At 41.3% G+C, this 19,049-nt stretch overlaps 1 protein-coding gene across 2 annotated transcripts; it reads left to right on the plus strand.

Annotated features, from left to right (window-relative positions):
- Positions 1 to 596: 596 nt before the first annotated feature.
- Positions 597 to 17,621, plus strand: LOC106579647 (DNA topoisomerase I, mitochondrial-like). 2 transcript variants are annotated; one of them, XM_014159756.3, is made up of 23 exons: positions 597 to 703; positions 1,023 to 1,122; positions 1,345 to 1,402; positions 1,641 to 1,699; positions 1,922 to 1,988; positions 2,289 to 2,314; positions 2,427 to 2,549; positions 2,646 to 2,697; positions 2,790 to 2,878; positions 3,130 to 3,417; positions 4,116 to 4,231; positions 4,345 to 4,466; positions 4,606 to 4,728; positions 4,930 to 5,117; positions 5,253 to 5,397; positions 5,570 to 5,713; positions 13,658 to 13,843; positions 13,956 to 14,024; positions 14,171 to 14,285; positions 14,595 to 14,722; positions 14,949 to 15,043; positions 16,983 to 17,132; positions 17,269 to 17,621. In XM_014159756.3, exons 2-23 carry the CDS (start codon positions 1,025 to 1,027, stop codon positions 17,369 to 17,371), a joined length of 2,544 nt encoding a protein of 847 aa, XP_014015231.1. In that variant the 5' UTR covers positions 597 to 703; positions 1,023 to 1,024; the 3' UTR covers positions 17,372 to 17,621. The 2 variants fall into 2 exon arrangements, with proteins under 2 accessions (XP_014015231.1, XP_014015232.1); XM_014159757.3 differs by lacking the exons at positions 597 to 703; positions 1,023 to 1,122; positions 1,345 to 1,402; ... (5 more) ...; positions 2,790 to 2,878; positions 3,130 to 3,417 and adding an exon at positions 3,590 to 3,808.
- The last annotated feature ends 1,428 nt before the right edge of the window (positions 17,622 to 19,049 follow it).

Here is a 19,049-nt window from a genome sequence, read left to right on the forward strand (position 1 = left end):
CCAGCTTCAGAGAATTTTGCAGTTCGTTCCAGTCATTGGCAGCAGAGAACTGGAAGGAAAGATGACCAAAGGAGGAATTGGCTTTGGGGGTGACCACTGAGATATACCTGCTGGAGCGTGTGCTACGGGTGGGTGCTGCTATGGTGACCAGTGAGCTGAGATAAGGCGGGGCTTTACCTAGCAGAGACTTGTAGATAACCTGTAGCCAGTGGGTTTGGCGACAAGTATGAAGCGAGATGTTTTGATACTTAAGTATATTTACAACCGAATACTTTTAGACTTTTACTCAAGTATTATTTTACTGGGTGACGTTCACTTTTACTTGAGTAACTTTCTATTAAGGTATCTATACTTTTACTCAAGTATGACAATTGGGTACTTTTTTCCACCACTGTATTAAAGTGTGTTCATCAAGGCTAGGCTATGTTAGATCTATTCAGTCATTGTGTCACATTTTTTAATGATCTATTTGCTGACCTTGCTAATAACTTTATATTTGAGCAAGTTTTAAACATACACTATTCGTTGTAAATGTATGTCAATATGTTATTTGGCTGGATTTATGGTTGACCCTGGGCGTTCAAGCATGCGCAGTAGGTCGCTTTTGGTACTTGAAAACTTTCAGGTGTCGTGAGTTCTCAATCTCATCGAGAGTGTAATGGACACGATTGTGAATTGAGAACACGGACAACTCTGTTTACAGGTAAAGAATGCAAATACTTTCAGATATGTTAGCATTTTTCAACTGAAATAAAATAATTTGACAATTTTATGAACGTGTTTGTTTACAAACTTCAAGTAATATTGCCAGATTATCGACCCTCCAAGCAGTAAAATCGTGACATGGCAAATTGATCTACAAATAACCATCCGTAATTCGACCTCGTGTGTCTAAAATGGTGTGGAATTGAAACTTTACAATATGATAACTATACACAGGTACAATTCAACTTGATAAAACATTGTCTACTTTAAAGACTTAATTGTTAACGCTACCTACATTTTCTACGGTCAAATTTGAGTGATGAAACTGGAAGACAATGAAGGGCATGGAGGAGCCAAAACATCCAGCAGGAAAAGAACAGCATCAGAATCTAAGAGGGATGAGAGCCCAACAGACAGGTGAGTTTCCTGAAGATACCTCATACCACTGGTCCTTGGTCAGGTTGTCGTCATGATAGAATTGGGTTTGGGGTGGAAGTGTGTATAGTTGAGGTTACTTATCTCAGTGACAAGGTAGTAGAATAGAGCCTATTCATTACAAAGAGGTCATTGTTTTTATCTGAATATAAATCAGGATTATTATGAAAAGCTAAATTCACACTTCCCTATGGTCCAACACAGGAAGAGGAGTAAGGATGGGGAAAGGGACAAAAAAGAGGGAACCGAGCTGAAGCACAAGGTAATGTAATGCACCATTTGGAGTGTTTGGAGAGTGGAACGTCAACTATATGAAAGTTAAGACCAGACAGAGGCAGCATGCATGAGATCCAGACCCCATCTCAATTATATCGCGTGATAAACACCAGGAATTCCTAATCAATTACTAACATCCAAATCTTAGCCTTACAGGAAAATAGACCATTCATCCATACTAATGCACATGCATGCGCATGTCTGATGATAATTTTATTTCATAGGCGAAGCACTCCAGTTCTAAGCATCCTCGTAAACCTCTGCAGGAGCCGAAGATCACAAGGTGAGTATGGATAGATCTATCTATTAGGATTCATTTACATACAGGGGATATGTGAAAGCGCCCTTAATTACAATCTCCCACTTACATGTCTTCATTCACAATGAAGGGTGTAGTATTGTCCGATGTGTTCTGTTTTATTTAAATCAGTGGTCAACTTGTTTAGCGATTATCTCATTTCATCTTGTTTTAACAATGCATTTGTTTCTGTCTTTCCTTCATCAGTTCTGGGGTTTTAAAAGCTGTCTCGGAGAACGACCATGCAGATGTGAAGACCAAAGGTGTAGCCATGGTAAGAACCACAGACTATCACCAGAGATCTGTACATAATGACAAGATGCTCATGTCTCCGCCCTAACAATGGGAGTCATCCCAAAAGCGGGAAGGCAGACGACAAGTTTAGGTCCTAAATAAGCCCATAGAAACGCATTGGTCTTATTTTGGACAGATTTTGGTGTGACAGAAACCTCTCGCTTCACCTCTTCCTCTCTGCTATAACATGATATACACAGGCCTAGTTACTGCATATCCCTGTATTAGCAAAACATTTTAGATCATGTTTATTCATGGGGTTTCTGTCTTTCTCTCACAGGATGCATCACTACCTTCTGGAAAGAAGTACGTTTTTCTCTGATGTTCAAATTATTCACCCCAAAAGTGAAAATATATTCTTGAATGTAAACGGTGGGAAAGCAAAGTTGGTGATTTTTTTATTTATTTTTATTTTCAGCACCATTGACTTAAACAACAATATCTCTGCCAAGCACACGGAATCAGATGAGAGGAAAGTGACCAAGACAGAGATACAGGAAGTTGACTTGTTCGCACCAATTGAGCATTCAGATATGGAGAGGTAGGCTACAATTGACCCTTCCTTGCATGATGAGTTTATTTATTGACAAAAACGGTCACTTGGTTTGGGGTAAATTGCATTTCTCTCTTTAACTAGGTCTGACAAAAAATCCAAGAAAACTGGGGATTCACAAAAAGATAAACACAAGGTACCTGACTAGGCTTTTTTATTATTATTTTCAATTATCAATGTGATTGGTGATGTTGCTTGTCTTGTTTCTCACCTATTATGTCAATGTAGCACAAATCTAAAAGTAGCAAAAAGGGACACCACGGGACAGACGAGAGAAATCCTGAGCATCGAAAAGTCGGTGAAATATCAGTTAACAGGTGAACAGCATTAAGTTCCACAGTAAAAATGCTTCATACAAGGAATATGCTATGCTCTGAGTGAACAGACTTGTTTTGCGTTGTTCATTTTAATGACAATATCAAATATGTGCCAAATGGCTATGTTTTGTGTTATGGTGGATTTTATAGTACATTTCCACAAAGCTTTATTTACAAGCATTTTCTCTTACCATTTTAAATAGTTTGCATTTGAAAGTCATGCTAAAAGTTTTATTTTATTTTCTCTGTAGTTCCGATGGCAACTCTAAAAAGAGGAAGAGCAAAGATTCACTTGAAACTGATGTTCTACTGACAGGTGACGGTAAAAAAGAAACTGCCGTAAAAAAGGAGAATGCCAAGAAAGAAAGGGAGAAAAAAGATAGAAGTGGTAAAGACACAAAGACAACCGATGAAAAGAAACGTAAAAAGAAGCCAGAAGGAAAAGAGGAATCTAAGAAGAAAAGAAAAGATGGAGATGATGGGAAGTCCAAGAAGGAGAAGGGTGGTAAAAAAGAAGGGGAGGACAGTACATGGAAATGGTAATTGCGCAATTATTTACTCTGTATTGCATGTAATGGGCAAGTATCATATTTGACTGAATTTATATTTGTTTTTATAACATTTTTCCCCCTGTTATAGTGGTTGACATTAATATTACGCTCATTTGTAGCCGGAACCGATAACAATCGTTTGTTTCTAGGGGGACACTATTAATAGTTCAACACACGTGTACATTGTTTTGACAGAGCTATGAAAGTTCTTGTCGCCTGTGAATCTCATTCATTCTTGCTAATCTGGAATGAACAAATACAGCATTTTTTTTGCAAACTTGATATATCAGTCGGTGAAATTTAATAGAAGTTGGTCTGCGGTTTACTCATTACGATTTTACCGAACTTCTGTAAAGATTAAGCATGAGCCCAAAGCCAGGTGAGTAAACGCTGGCTAAAGCTGGTAAATAGCTAATCTTACAGTAACTTACTCCAAACCACGCATGAACAGTATAGCTAAGTAACGTTATATTTGTCAAAACAGTGCAGACAGTGACGACCAGGGTAATTCTAGCTAGCCACACATTGTTAATGTAAACGGGTACGTTAGCAAACCTTACTGTAGCTTGATCTGGTATGGAGATGTATTTTATATATTGTATTGTCTCCCTTGTATTAGATTTTAAACCTTCAAACCTTTTATGTCTTTCTGTACTGTAATTAAATTGCGATACGCTTGTTGTCAGGTGGGAGGAAGGTAATTCCAACAACGGGAACAAATGGACCACGTTGGAACATAAAGGTCCACTTTTCCCACCAGAATACGAGCCATTACCAAATAACGTGACTTTCTTTTACAATGGTGAGTTACTTACCACCCTATATTAAACCATCTTACTCATCCTCATAGTTTCCCTGTCTCGTTTTAGCTTTACAGCAAAGCAGACCTAACATTCAGCGTTCTGTGATTCATAGGGAACCCTGTAAAACTGAGTTTGGCTGCTGAGGAAGTAGCCACGTTTTACGCCAAGATGCTGGACCACGAGTACACAACCAAGAGTTCCTTCCAGGAGAACTTCTTCACCGACTGGAGAGAGGTTAGTCTCTGGTTGAGTCGAGACTTGCATTTTGCAATGAACAACCACAGTTGTTAAGCAGCATTTTGTTTGTGTGTGTGAGAATGAAGGTCAATAATGTAGTGGTTGATATTGAGCTCATCAGGATTTTACATAACAGGAAATGACAGTAGAGGAGAGGGAACAGATCAAGAAGTTGTCGAAGTGTGATTTCACACATATCAACAAGTACTTTCTGGAGAAGTCTGAGGAGAAGAAGGCTATGACTAAAGAACAGAAACAGGTAACTTAGCCAAGTATCAACAGCTTAGAGCTGTGTTTATAACGTTATGTAAGTATTGAAGTATATTGTTCCACTTGCTTTGAATTTAATTGATGGTACGTCATTCTGCATATCCAAGTGAATCCCCCAAAATATATATACATTTTTTGAGGTCACACTATCATTGCAAATCTGGAAGTCTTTGGATTGTGCTTCTGTTAGGTCCTGAAAGAGGAGAACAACAAGCTGACGGAGGAGTATGGCTTCTGTGAGCTGGACGGTCACCGGGAGAAGATCGGGAACTTCCGTGTGGAACCTCCGGGGCTGTTCCGTGGCCGGGGAGAACACCCCAAGATGGGCAAGCTGAAGAAGAGGATCCAGCCAGAGGAAATCACCATCAACTGCAGCAAGTGAGGGGCCCCGGGAGAGCACTAAGAACAAACAACCTCACTATAACTTTATGGAACTCCCAATCGGGAATTAAACAGCAAATATGTGCCGAAAGGCAATAAGCTATAGAAATAGTGTTTTGGTTGTTTTTCCAGAGGCTCCAATATTCCGGTGGCCCCTAAGGGCCACAAGTGGAGGAAGGTGCAGCATGACAACACAGTGACCTGGCTAGCCTCCTGGGTGGAGAACGTCCAGGGCAACTTCAAGTACGTCATGCTCAACCCCAGCTCCAAACTCAAGGTACGGAGCCTTTCCCTTCACCTTTGTTTACCTCAGTGGGTTTGTTTTAGTGGAAAAACAAACCCAAACTTTTGAGAAGAGTCTGAAGACTGAACTCAGTAAAAAGATTGCATACATATCAAGCCAGTAGTTCAGAGTTTGCCTTAGACAATGTTTTTCTCTCTGTGCTCAGGGGGAGAAGGACTGGCAGAAGTACGAGGTGGCTCGTAAACTCAAGCTTAAGGTGGAGACCATCAGGAGGCTGTACCGTGATGACTGGAAGAACCGAGAGATGAAGACCAGACAGAGAGGAGTGGCTCTCTACTTCATCGACAAGGTACAGACCTCACAACTATCTTACCGCAGTGTGGTTAACAAAATGCAAACCCTTTTAGATCACCTCAAACACATATTGCAGAACACTCGTGTGCGTACTAGGGTTGGGTGAAGTCTATCTTTGTTCCATCATGATTATGTACTCATAGAATATTGTGATGTACTATGGTACACCCCTGTAGACTCCGTTCATTCTTGTTCTTTTTGAAAGCGGCAACTTTAGGACAGAACTTTTTTAGGTTATTAGAATATTTGGGAAATAGCCTACTGTTCATTATTGTTACTTGTCTTAAAGCTTTAATGATGGGCCTAGTAGGAGGATAGGTTATTGGCCATTTTGGTTTTCAACCTCGTATGGAGGGTCAGGATTTTTTCCACCCCACACAGATAAGCTCATTTAGAAATAAATTAAACTTGATTTAAACTTGTCGTTCGGTTTTTCTATAGGCTGTTGATGTTTGTTCACTCTTATTAGTCCCCTTGCTACCTTACGTTTTTAGACTATTCATTATCTGTCCCCTTGCTAATAGTTTTTAGGCTATTCAAACAACTTTTTGAGATGGAACTCCAGATTCATTCATTGTTTGATGAGAAAGCCATGCATGCATACAATGATGCAAGCATATAGCCCAAAGTCATATACAAAACCTATTGAAGGGAATATAGCCTACCTTTTTTTTAAACGGCTAGATGCAAGATAGTTAGGAGATGTCTGTTTATAAAAGCAATTAATAGGTTTAGGCCCATGCATCTGAGGGAGAGCATATTGTCTGAATGGATATTTTGCGCTGCTTTGGTGGAATTCTCAGTTTTGTCTAGACTACGTTCCTCTCTTGCGTTCTGTATAACATTCAGTGCATTTTTCCCACATTTTGTTACATTACAGCCTTACTCTAAAATGTTTTTTTTTTATTTATCCCTCATCAATGTACGCACTACCCCATAATCACAGTAGAAACAGTTATAAATAAAAATAAAAAATTGCACAAAAAATAAACTTTACATAGGTATTTAGACCCTTTGCTATGAGTCTCGAAATTGCGCTCTGTTGCATCCTGTTTCCATTGATCGTCCCTGATGTTTCTTGATTGGAGTCCACCTGTGGTAAATTTAAATTGTTTGGACATGATTTGAAAAGGCACACACCTGTCTATGTAAGGTCCCACAGTTGACAGTGCATGTCAGAGCAAAAACCAAGCCATGAGGTCGACGGAATTGTCCATAGAGTGTCGAGGCACAGATCTGGGGAAGGGTGCAAAAATGTCTGCATCATTGAAGGTCCTCAAGAACACAGTGGCCTCCATCATTCTTAAATGGAAGAAGTTTGGAACCACCGAGACTCATCCTAGATGAGGCCGCCCGGCCAAACTGAACAATCGGGGAAGAATGCCCTTGGTCAGGGAGGTGACTAAGAACCTGATGATCACTCTGACAGAGCTCCAGAGTTCCTCTGTGGAGATCGGAGAACCTTCCAGAAGAACAACCATATCTGCAGCACTCCACCAATCAGGCCTTTATGGTTGAGTGGCCAGATGGAAGCCACTCCTCAGTAAAAGGCGCATGACAGCCTACTTGAAGTTTGCCAAAAGGCACCTAAAGTACTCTCAGACCATGAGAAACAATATTCCCTGGTCTTATGAAACCAAGATTGAACTCTTTAGCCTGGATGACAGGCATCACATCTGGAGGAAACCTGGCACCATCCCTACGGTGAAGCATGGTGGTGGTGGCAGCATCATGCTGTGGGGATGTTTTTCAGGGACTGGGAGACTAGTCAGGATCGAGGGAAAGATGAACGGAGCAAAGTACACAGAGATCCTCGATGAAAACCTGCACCAGAGCGCTCAGGACCTCTGACTGGGGTGGAGGTCAGGACAACGACCCTAAGCACACAGCCAAGACAACACAGGGGTGTCTTTGGGACAAGTCTCAATGTCCTTGAGTGGCCCAGCCAGAGCCCGGACTTGAACCCGATCGAACATCTCTGGAGAGGCCTGAAAATAGCTGTGCAGCCATGCTTTCCATCCAACCTGACAGAGCTTGAAAATCTGTGGAGAAGAATGGGAGAAACTCCCCAAATACATGTGTGCCAAGCTTGTAGCGTCATACCCAAGAAGACTCGAGGCTGTAATCGCTGCCAAAGGTGCTTCAACAAAGTACTGAGTTATTGGTCTGAAGACTTATGTAAATGTGATATTTCAGGTGATATGGTGACCAGTCCCATATTGTTTAGCTCTGCTACAAATTTGAAATAAATCCTGAAATAAGTTCATCCTTAAGCTTAATGTACCAGGAAAGGCAGTAATAGTTTATTAGCTTCTGAAACCCACAATGCCGACAAAGAAAAGTCACACCAAAAAGCCAGACTTAACGAGTGGAAGTTTAGTCTGAGGACGAAGGCGCCGTGCTAGCTTCATGTGCTAGTGGTGGAAGCAGGACTGAGGCGACAAACACGTGCAGTGCTGTTAGCTCCAAAGATATCCTCAAGGCCATCAAAGAAATGAATGCAGAATTCTCTATCAAATTTGTAAAATGTACTGTCAGCAGTGGACAAAGTTAAAAAGGAAGTCAAATAATGTGCTGGGCAAATCTCTCAGGCTGAGGTACGCATCTCTGGAACCAAAGACATTATAGCCCTGCAGGCAACGACCACCGCTCTTGAGGAAAAGGTTGAATCGCTTACCTCAACTAGTTGATTTGGAGGGCCCCAGCAGGAGATCGAACTTGAGACTGGTACATCTCCCCGAAGGCGCCGAGGGGAGCGACGCTTGCTCATTCCTAGAGCGGTGGCTTCCCAAGGCTCTGAAGATGGAGCCACTCTGCTCTCCTTGATCATTGCGAGAGCTCATCGGATTTCTGGCCCACTATCTGCCCCCAACGCACCCCCGAGGGCTCTGGTAATGAAGTTGTTAAACTATAAAGATAAGATGCGCGTGGTGAATGCAGCCAGGACGAAAGGGAGAGAACTTGCCGATTCTTGTAATGTTTTTCCCAGATCTCTCCATGGAAATCCACAAGCAGTAGAAACACTTCGACAGTGTCAAGCAACAGCGGCTAAGGCTATCCGGTATGGAATCATCTTTCCAGCGCGCCTGAGGGTCTCCCACGGCGATCGTTCCTACATTTTTGAAACACCAGCCGAGGCAGAGCAGTTTCTTGAGAAGCTAGGCAAGACGTGTGGAAGCGGAGCAACACTGAAGAAGAGGCAATAGCAACGTAAAGTTAAACTTTGATCTATTTTTGGGACATTTTCGTACTGTTGCTTTGGGTTTTGTCTAAACAGGTATTTACAGTTTGAGCCAGTTCACCGTGTTAGTTATCTAGTAACATGGTAGCACTGTCTATTAAACTATAATAACATGGCCAGTTTACAAGTAAGTCTTATTATAATTTGATGTACCATGAAACTTTTCTTTTTATGCATTGGAACATCCTGGTGCGGGTTTGTTTTCTTTAGGCCTATAGGAGGCTAGATCACGGAGGCCTTATTTTCTGGCTCACTCCTGGTCAGCACAATATGGTGCAATGACAAGTGGCGGGGCAGAAGGTGTACAAAGGGGGAAAAAACTGCAGAGGCGGCTCGTCGTGTGTGTGTGTATGTGGTGTGTGTGTGTGTGTGTATGGATCTGAGCACCTTATACGGAGTGTCACTGGGAGGGGGAGGTCTGTTAGACTTTGGGGTGAGAGGGTTCATCACACATTCCTGGTTGATTGTTAGGCATGTGTTTTTGTACGTTGACGTGCTTTAAAGCGTCCTTTGTGTTTTTGTTTATGGTGGTAACAGAGGTCTATTGGTATATTATTGCTGATCTAATGTGCTCTTGTGGGGCAATGTTTTAGTTCGTGTCCCTGGTAAATTCGATGACTCGTAGTGTTAAGGTTAAATTTACATCCTGGAACTGTAGGGGATTAAATAAAACGGGTAATAAGTAGATTAAAACAACTTCAGGCGAAGATCATATTTTTGCAAGAATCACATCTTTTATCTGGTGACATTCCTAAGATACGCGAGAGGTGGCCTGGGCAGGTCATTGCAGCCTCATTTAGTTACCATGCAAGGGGAGTTATTATTCTTATCCATAAGTCCATTGCATATCAGATATTGCGAACAATTTGTGATCCCACCGGCAGATATATTATTATACGGGGTACCTTGCTGTCCGAGCAGTTTTAATTTAATGCATATGGTCCCAACGACGATGACTCTAAAGTCTTTAATGATTTGTTTTTAAACCTTTCCACACTTCCTTGTAATTATATTGTTGCAGGAGACTTTAATTGCACTTTAGATCCTGTTAAAGATGGCACCTCGGGTTCAAACTACTCCCACACCTAATCTAGGAAAACCATACAGCATTTTATGAAGGATTTAAACTTAATATAGATTTGGAGAGAAATTAACCAGATGATGTGGAATACTCCTGTTACTCAAGCACTCACCAGACTATTTTATGTTCTCAGCAGCATTACGCTCTAAAATTTGAAGATTGTTTTTATGATAGCATTGTCATCTCTTATATATTCCGATTCTAATTTAGTAGGTTACCCACCTAAATGGCGCTTCCAACCTAAATGGCTGCAAGATACAAGTTTTACAGAATACATTGGACAGCAGTTTGACCTATACTTGTCAATTAATACAACAGACTTCAGCTTGTACTAGATGGGAAGCCTTTGTTGTGAGCGCTGAGGGAACTTTATGCACTTGGCCAGATGATTCTGCATCTTTGTTGCATTCTTCATATGATTTGGCACAGTATTTACAAATGTACACAGCTTTTCCTTCTACATTAGCTGCAGTGAAATGTCTCCACACGTCAGATAGTGCCTGGCATTTTCCTGTAAAGATTAGAAAAAAATTAGCAAAAGAAAAACAGAACTAGTTAAGCGTTTAGATTAAACAACTCCTTTATAAGATAAATGTTTTAAAATGAAACATGTATGGAAACAGGTGAATTACAACTCCTCAGTTAGCAGGCTCAAGCAAGCTAAAACCCACAGGGTAGCAAAAACTATCAGAAATTGTTAACCTGTTAGGGCTAGGGGGCAGTATTGACACGGCTGGATAAAAAAACGTACCCGATTTAATCTGGTTACTACTCCTGCCCAGTAACTAGAATATGCATATAATTATTGGCTTTGGATAGAAAACACCCTAAAGTTTCTAAAACTGTTTGAATGGTGTCTGTGAGTATAACAGAACTCAAATGGCAGGTCAAACCTGAGAAGATTCTGTACAGGAAGTACCCTGTCTGACCATTTCTTGAACTTCTTTGCCATCTCTATTCATTACAAATGATCTCTGCTATAACGTGACACTTCCCACGGCTCACATGGACTCTCAGAAGGCGGCAAAAAGCTGAATCGTGGCTTTGCAGGCTCTGGCTGAAAAAAAAAGTAGCGCGTTTGGGTAGTGGCTGGTTACAGTACTGTGAGACTCAGGCTAGTGCCCGCGTCGACCGAAAGCTTTGTTTTCTTTCCTCTGTTTAGCTAAATGGAGATTCCCGGTCGGAATATTATCGCTTTTTTACGAGAAAAATGGCATAAAAATGGATTTTAAACAGCGATTGACATGCTTCGAAGTACGGTAATGGAATATTTAGATTTTTTTTGTCACGAATTGCGCCATGCGCACGACCCTGATTTACCATTTCGGATAGTTTCTGGAACACACGAACAAAACGCCGCTATTTGGATATAACGATGGATTATTTTGGACCAAACCAACATTTGTTATTGAAGTAGCAGTCCTGGGAGTGCATTCTGACGAAGACAACAAAAGGTAATCAAACTTTTGTAATAGTAAATCTGATTTTTTTTTTCTGATTTAAAATCGGACATATCGAGTGCATAGAGGAGTTCTGTATCTATAATTCTTAAAATAATTGTTATGCTTTTTGTGAACGTTTATCGTGAGTAATTTAGTAAATTGTTAGTAAATTCCCCGGAAGTTTGCTAGTTCTGAACGTCACATGCCAATGTAAAAAGCTGGTTTTTGATAAATATGAACTTGATTGAACAAAACATGCATGTATTGTATAACATAATGTCCTAGGGTTGTCATCTGATGAAGATCATCAAAGGTTAGTGCTGCATTTAGCTGTGGTTTGGGTTTTTGTGACATTATATGCTAGCTTGAAAAATGGGTGTCTGATTATTTCTGGCTGGGTACTCTGCTGACATAATCTAATGTTTTGCTTTCGTTGTAAAGCCTTTTTGAAATCGGACAGTGTGGTTAGATTAACGAGAGTCTTGTCTTTAAATAGCTGTAAAATAGTCATATGTTTGAGAAATTGAAGTAATAGCATTTCTAAGGTATTTGAAAATCGCGCCACTGGATTAGACTGGCTGTTGCGTAGGTGGGACGAATTCGTCCCGCCTGCCCTAGAGAGGTTAAGTTACAAATTATTTAAACACACTTTGCTGTAGGCTACTATTTACCAGTCATTAAAAAATCATGTATGTCATATAAAATATATTCACCCCACCCAGTATTGTAATCAATACTTACCAGAAAGCATGTAGTCCTTGGCTCAGACAGTGTAGTAGTGTGGGATCAATAGCCTCTCATTAGTGTGCAAGATCTTGAGAATCAGCTGCACATGTGATGGAAGAATGCACTGTGCATGCAGAGGGTTGCAATCCCATTGAATTGGGGATAGTTTAACCAAAATATGCCACAAGACCTAGAATTTCCTTGTGTGTTCCTTACTTTTTTAATGAATTTAAGCAAAATTCCAGGCCTTAATTTCCCATGGAAAATGTCTGGAAATTTACCAGAAGGTTTCCGACCCTTTGCAACCCTAGAGGTATCACATATGATATCCCAAATAGTATCAGTAAAATTGCCTCTCCATCCCATAGTGTTTATCCTTGGGTTATACCCAATCAATCCTCATCTAAAGAACCAAGTACAAACACTTAGATATGTGCTTGTTGCAAGAAAAATGCTTGATAGCTCTTGCCTGGGAAAGTGTGAACAGGCCTAGTATTGCCCAATGGCTTAGGGAAATGTCATCTTGCCTAACCATGGAAAAGATAACATATACGGTTAAGGGTAAACGACATGTTTGGGGACCATTTTGGGATTTTGTGGAGCAGAGTGATGTGGGTGAAATATTGGCTAATGAAGGGAACTCTGGGTAGTGTACTATGCTTTGTGTGCATGTGGGGTGATGGTGAGAGATATCCGATTGGCTTGTGGCGCTGTGTTTCATCTGAAATTTGTCCCAAATGTTCTATCCTATTGCATCAGACCACTGTAAAATTTAATTTGGGTGGTTTTACGCTTCTGTAACACTTTTGTTTCGTCTTAGATGTTACTTTTTTTTTTGCTTTTAACTTTTGATGTGGTTTTTGATCCCCAAAAAAACCATTCATGTAATATATCTGCTTATGTCTTGTTAAAGAAGAAAAATCTAACATTGTTTTTTTTTAAAGTGATTTCAGTTTTAGATTTTTTTTATAATTTCTTAACCTGTTTTTGCTTTGTCATTATTGGGTAAGTGTGTGTATATTGGGGGGGAACTATTTCATACATTTTCGAATAAGGCTGTAACGTAACTGTAGAAAAAGTTGAGGGGTCTGAATACTTTCTGAATGCATTGAAATAGGCGATAGCAAATAGAAATATAATAATTACTTGGAATGTGCCTTGTGTGCTGCCCGACTCCGTGCTTACGCACCGCCAGCACCGCCAGTCATGTTCAAATTGGCTAAACCGTCGTCTGCCACATGACGATGTCGCCGCCATCGATGGCTGTCAAGACAATAATATGCTAATATTACCCAACCCTACCTAGTACCCACATGTACAGTATACATCTCCCTCACTAACGTGTGTGTGTGTGTGTGTGTGTGTGTGTGTGTGTGTGTGTGTGTGTGTGTGTGTGTGTGTGGGTGTGTGTGTGTGTGTGTGTGTGTGTGTGTGTGTGTGTAAATGTAGCTGGCCCTGCGAGCGGGGAATGAGAAGGAGGAGAGTGAGACAGCGGACACGGTGGGCTGCTGCTCTCTGAGAGTGGAACACATCACCCTGCACCAGGAGAAGGGGGGCCAGGAGTTCATGGTGGAGTTTGACTTCCTGGGCAAAGACTCTATTCGCTATTATAACGAGGTGCCTGTGGAAGGCAGGGTGAGCAGCACTGTCTAGCACCTGTTACATCTCCACTCCTCCATTATTATAATGGGGTGGCAAGCAAGGGTTAAACATCTGTCTAATATGCAAAGACATTATTTGTACACAGGTTTTCAAGAACCTGAAGCTGTTCATGGAAAACAAGGAGCCTGAGGATGACCTGTTTGATAGAATAAACGTAAGTTGAAGACCTGCACCTGGTTATTTCATGTTTGCTCTAAAATGAGTGTCACCCAAATAATGACTAGCTAGCTATGTGATTCACACAGTAGGCTTATCTAGCTGTGCAGATACAGTTACACTTGGTTGTTGTTTGTTTGGTAGACTACCTACTTGAACAAGCATTTGAACCAGTCCATGCCGGGGCTGACAGCAAAAGTGTTCAGAACCTTCAACGCCTCCACCACTCTGCAAGAACAGCTCAACAAGCTCACCACTGGTTAGCCCACTTCCTTTTACACCATCAATACACTCAGTGCAGGTTTTTTTCTAGATCTAGTTTAGAATAGCTGACAAGATGTCTCCGCTCTGCTCTGGCTACCCTCTGTGACATACGTAGCCCTAGTTGTTTTTCTGGAGTTGGTCTCGGGCCTAACACCACCCATGCCAATATATCCTCCAAACAACACTGGCTTCTCTGGCATTATCACTTGTGTTCTCGGTGTTATAACTATATGAAGCTGTGAAACAAGCAGATGTATAGTGAAGACAGTACAATATTGAAAGACATGCCTGTTTTCCTCCTCAGCTGACATGAGTCTGGAGGAGAAACTGCTTTCCTATAACCGAGCCAACAGAGCTGTGGCCATTCTCTGTAACCACCAGAGGGCAGCACCCAAGACCTTTGAGAAATCCATGCAAAACTTGCAGGACAAGGTAACTGGAAAATGTATGAATGGTGTATGTTTTTTTTCTGTACAGTTTATTTAGTAGCTAGTGCTTCTTATAGTGCCATTTTAAAACCATCTATGCTCCTTTGCAATATTGTCTAATGTTCAGATCCATTATCTTGATTATTTTTGTTTTATTACCATATAAGCATGTACAGAAATTCCCTTTAACAGTGAATCATTGTCTAACATACTCCATTTTATTGTTCCAGGTTGCGCAGAAGCAGCAACAGTTAGATGTAGCGAAGAAGGAGCTGAAAGAAGCCAAAAAAGAGCACAAAAAGGGCGGAACTGAGAAGACCAGGAAGTGAGTACTTTTTGATAGGGTGAAATTGACCAGTGAAATGAGTGAATCTTGCAGTTGGTCATTTGACTCTACTGTTACTGACATTGTAGGATAACAACCAGTGGATTTGACCTTTCATAACCTATAAACTACTTCTACAATTTCAGCTGGAAGGGCTATTTCAAATTGCTACTGCGGTGCTTGTTAGGCTACTGAGCCTCTATTGCTTTAACATCAGATCATTCTGTTGATCAAATTTAAGCCAGGCAAGCTCAATCAAGCACAGATAAATACATCTCATCTACTCTCTCTCTCATCCTCTACATACATACATACATCTACATACATACATACATACATACACTGCTCCAAAACATTAAGGGAACACTTAAACAACACAATGTAACTCCAAGTCAATCACACTTCAGTGAAATCAAACTGTCCACTTAGGAAGCAACACTGATTGACAATACATTTCACATGCTGTTGTGCAAATGGAATAGACAACAGGTGGAAATTATAGGCAATTAGCAAGACACCCCCAATAAAGGAGTGGTTCTGCAGGTGGTGACCACAGACCGCTTCCTGGCTGATGTTTTGGTCACTTTTGAATGCTGGCGGTGCTTTCACTCTAGTGGTAGCATGAGACGGAGTCTACAACCCACACAAGTGGCTCAGGTAGTGCAGCTCATTCAGGATGGCACATCAATGCGAGCTGTGGCAAGAAGGTTTGCTGTGTCTGTCAGCGTAGTGTCCAGAGCATGGAGGCGCTACCAAGAGACAGGCCAGTACATCAGGAGACGTGGAGGAGGCCGTAGGAGGGCAACAACCCAGCAGCAGGACCGCTACCTCCGCCTTTGTGCAAGGAGGAGCAGGAGGAGCACTGCCAGAGCCCTGCAAAATGACCTCCAGCAGGCCACAAATGTGCATGTGTCTTCTCAAACGGTCAGAAACAGACTCCATGAGGGTGGTATGAGGGCCCGACGTCCACAGGTGGGGGTTGTGCTTACAGCCCAACAACGTGCAGGACGTTTGGCATTTGCCAGAGAACACCAAGATTGGCAAATTCGCCACTGGCGCCCTGTGCTCTTCACAGATGAAAGCAGGTTCACACTGAGCACGTGACAGACATGACAGAGTCTGGAGACGCCGTGGAGAACGTTCTGCTGCCTGCAACATCCTCCAGCATGACCGGTTTGGCGGTGGGTCAGTCATGGTGTGGGGTGGCATTTCTTTGGTGGGCCGCACAGCCCTCCATGTGCTCGCCAGAGGTAGCCTGACTGCCATTAGGTACCGAGATGAGATCCTCAGACCCCTTGTGAGACCATATGCTGGTGCGGTTGGCCCTGGGTTCTTCCTAATGCAAGACAATGCTAGACCTCATGTGGCTGGAGTGTGTCAGCAGTTCCTGCAAGAGGAAGGCATTGATGCTATGGACTGGCCCGCACGTTCCCCAGACCTGAATCCAATTGAGCACATCTGGGACATCATGTCTCGCTCCATCCACCAACGCCACGTTGCACCACAGACTGTCCAGCAGTTGGCGGATGCTTTAGTCCAGGTCTGGGAGGAGATCCCTCAGGAGACCATCCGCCACCTCATCAGGAGCATGCCCAGGCGTTGTAGGGAGGTCATACAGGCACGTGGAGGCCACACACACTACTGAGCCTCCTTTTGACTTGTTTTAAGGACATTACATCAAAGTTGGATCAGCCTGTAGTGTGGTTTTCCACTTTAATTTTGAGTGTGACTACAAATCCAGACCTCCATGGGTTGATAAATTGGATTTCCATTGATTATTTTTGTGTGATTTTGTTGTCATATATATATATATATATATATATATATATATATATATATATATATATATATATATATATATATATATATATATATATATATATATATATATATATATATATAAAATTTGACCCAATGTCTGGTCTCCTGCTCTCCCCAGGCTTGTTGAGAAGACGGAGTCTGTGGTGAAGAGGCTGGAGGAACAGCTGAAGAAACTCCAGCTGCAGATGACTGACAGGGAGGAGAACAAGGTCATCGCTCTGGGCACGTCCAAACTCAACTACCTGGACCCCAGGATATCAGTGGCCTGGTAACCACCATTTTAGCCTAACATTTATCCTTGACCTCTGTCAGTTCCACAACACTTGTTGCCCTCTAAAAATATACTTTTTTTCACTTTGTATTTTTGTAGCATGTGATTGACTTTAACATTTTTTTCATGGCAGGTGTAGGAAATTCAATGTGCCAATCGAGAAGATTTACAACAAAACCCAAAGAGACAAGTTTGCTTGGGCCATTGATATGACTGAAGAAGATTTTCAGTTTTGAACTGTTGCCTTGTCAGCTAGACAGATTTTGCATTGTTTAATTTCCTCTGTTACTTTTTTTGTTCCCTTTTTTAATTTCAACTACTTAGGTCTTTGTTGTTGGTTACTAGCAGTGTTTGTTTTCTGACTTGACAATGTGCACATCTGTGAGAATTAATCAGTTATAATAGACAAGAGGAACATTTTGTGTTTAAGATTTGTTTCCTTTGTTAACAATAGTAAATGTGTGAAATAAAATACCTTTTCATTGATATGTTAAGTGTTTGACGCCTTACTAATGAGTGAATTTCTACGGCTCTTCAAACATTTTAAATGTAACATGCAACAATTTCAATGATTTTACTGAGTTAGTTCATAGAAGGAAATCAGTCAATTGAAATACATTTATTAGGCCCTTATCTATGGATTTCACATGACTGGGCAGGAGAGCAGCCATGGGTGGGCCTGGGAGGACCACCTACTGGGGAGCCAGGTCCAGCCAATGAGTTTTCCCCCACAAAAGGACTTTTATTACAGACAGAAATACCCCTCAGCAGCCTCCACTGGCTTCTTGATATGCCACACCTGTCAGGTGGCTGGATTATCTTGGCGAAGGAGAAATGCTCACTAACAGGGATGTTAACAAATTTGGACACATGGAACATTTCTGGGAATTTATTTCACCTCATGAAACATGGGACAAGCACTTTACATGTTTCATTCATATTTTTGTTCAATGTAAATACACTAATTTCCCATTACAGAAGCAGAGGTACATCCCAAAACATGACTTATGATTCATATCTATATATAATAGGCCCTTTTAAAATTGAGGGTTAAGATGAATAGAACTTGGGGTTTAAGGCTGGGTTTCTGTATAGCACTTCGTTACATCTGTAACAAGGGCTTTATAAATACATTTGATGAGAAATGTTATGAAGTGAGGTTTGTTATGAATACATTAGTGTCATATATCAAGAAAGATGCCTATATCCAGCTGTGACTTAACATCTTGCGTTTATTTTAAATCAGTATATAAAGAGAACTAAATAAAATCATATCAATATACCAACAAGTTAAAGATGCGAGAATGTACTCAAATGGATATTGTCTTATGCAGTTTGACGCTCCGATGGGTTGGGCTGTATTAACATGGCAAGTTCAATTCTCCTATCATCTCGGAATGCAATCCTCACAACCTGCCTCTAGTCATACCGACTGGATTGGAGGCATGTGTTTTACCAGCCTTGTTAGCGTAGGTTAAATCTCACCAGGCGAAAGAACGTGCATGAATTTAAAAGGTTCATCTCTGTGGTGTATGAAAACATTGTCCTGTTAAGTGTGCGACTAGCATGAAGTAGTACACTGTAATGGGAGATTTTTGGAGCTACAAGACAATGTGATACAACAGTTGTTTTGTATTCATCGTCAGGTCTTTTTACACACACATCCTTTTTTTATGTGTTGTCTGTGAAGAAGACACCATAGTTTGACAGCTTTTTACATTTGTCAGTAGTGCTGATGTGAATGTTATTTTCCTCTTCATATGCATGAGTACTGCTGCGATAACCCCAAGTGACGCCAGACTCATGTGGTTCCCCACAGGACTGGTCAGTAGACTGCAACTCACCACATCAAAACGCTGTGTGCAGCTCCTCAAAAAGACAGGAAATGTGGGACAAATTCCTCCAGACCGCATT

The sequence above is a fragment of the Salmo salar genome, chromosome 19 (genome assembly GCF_965601325.2).
Source record: "Salmo salar chromosome 19, fSalSal1, whole genome shotgun sequence".
NCBI lineage: Eukaryota > Metazoa > Chordata > Actinopteri > Salmoniformes > Salmonidae > Salmo > Salmo salar.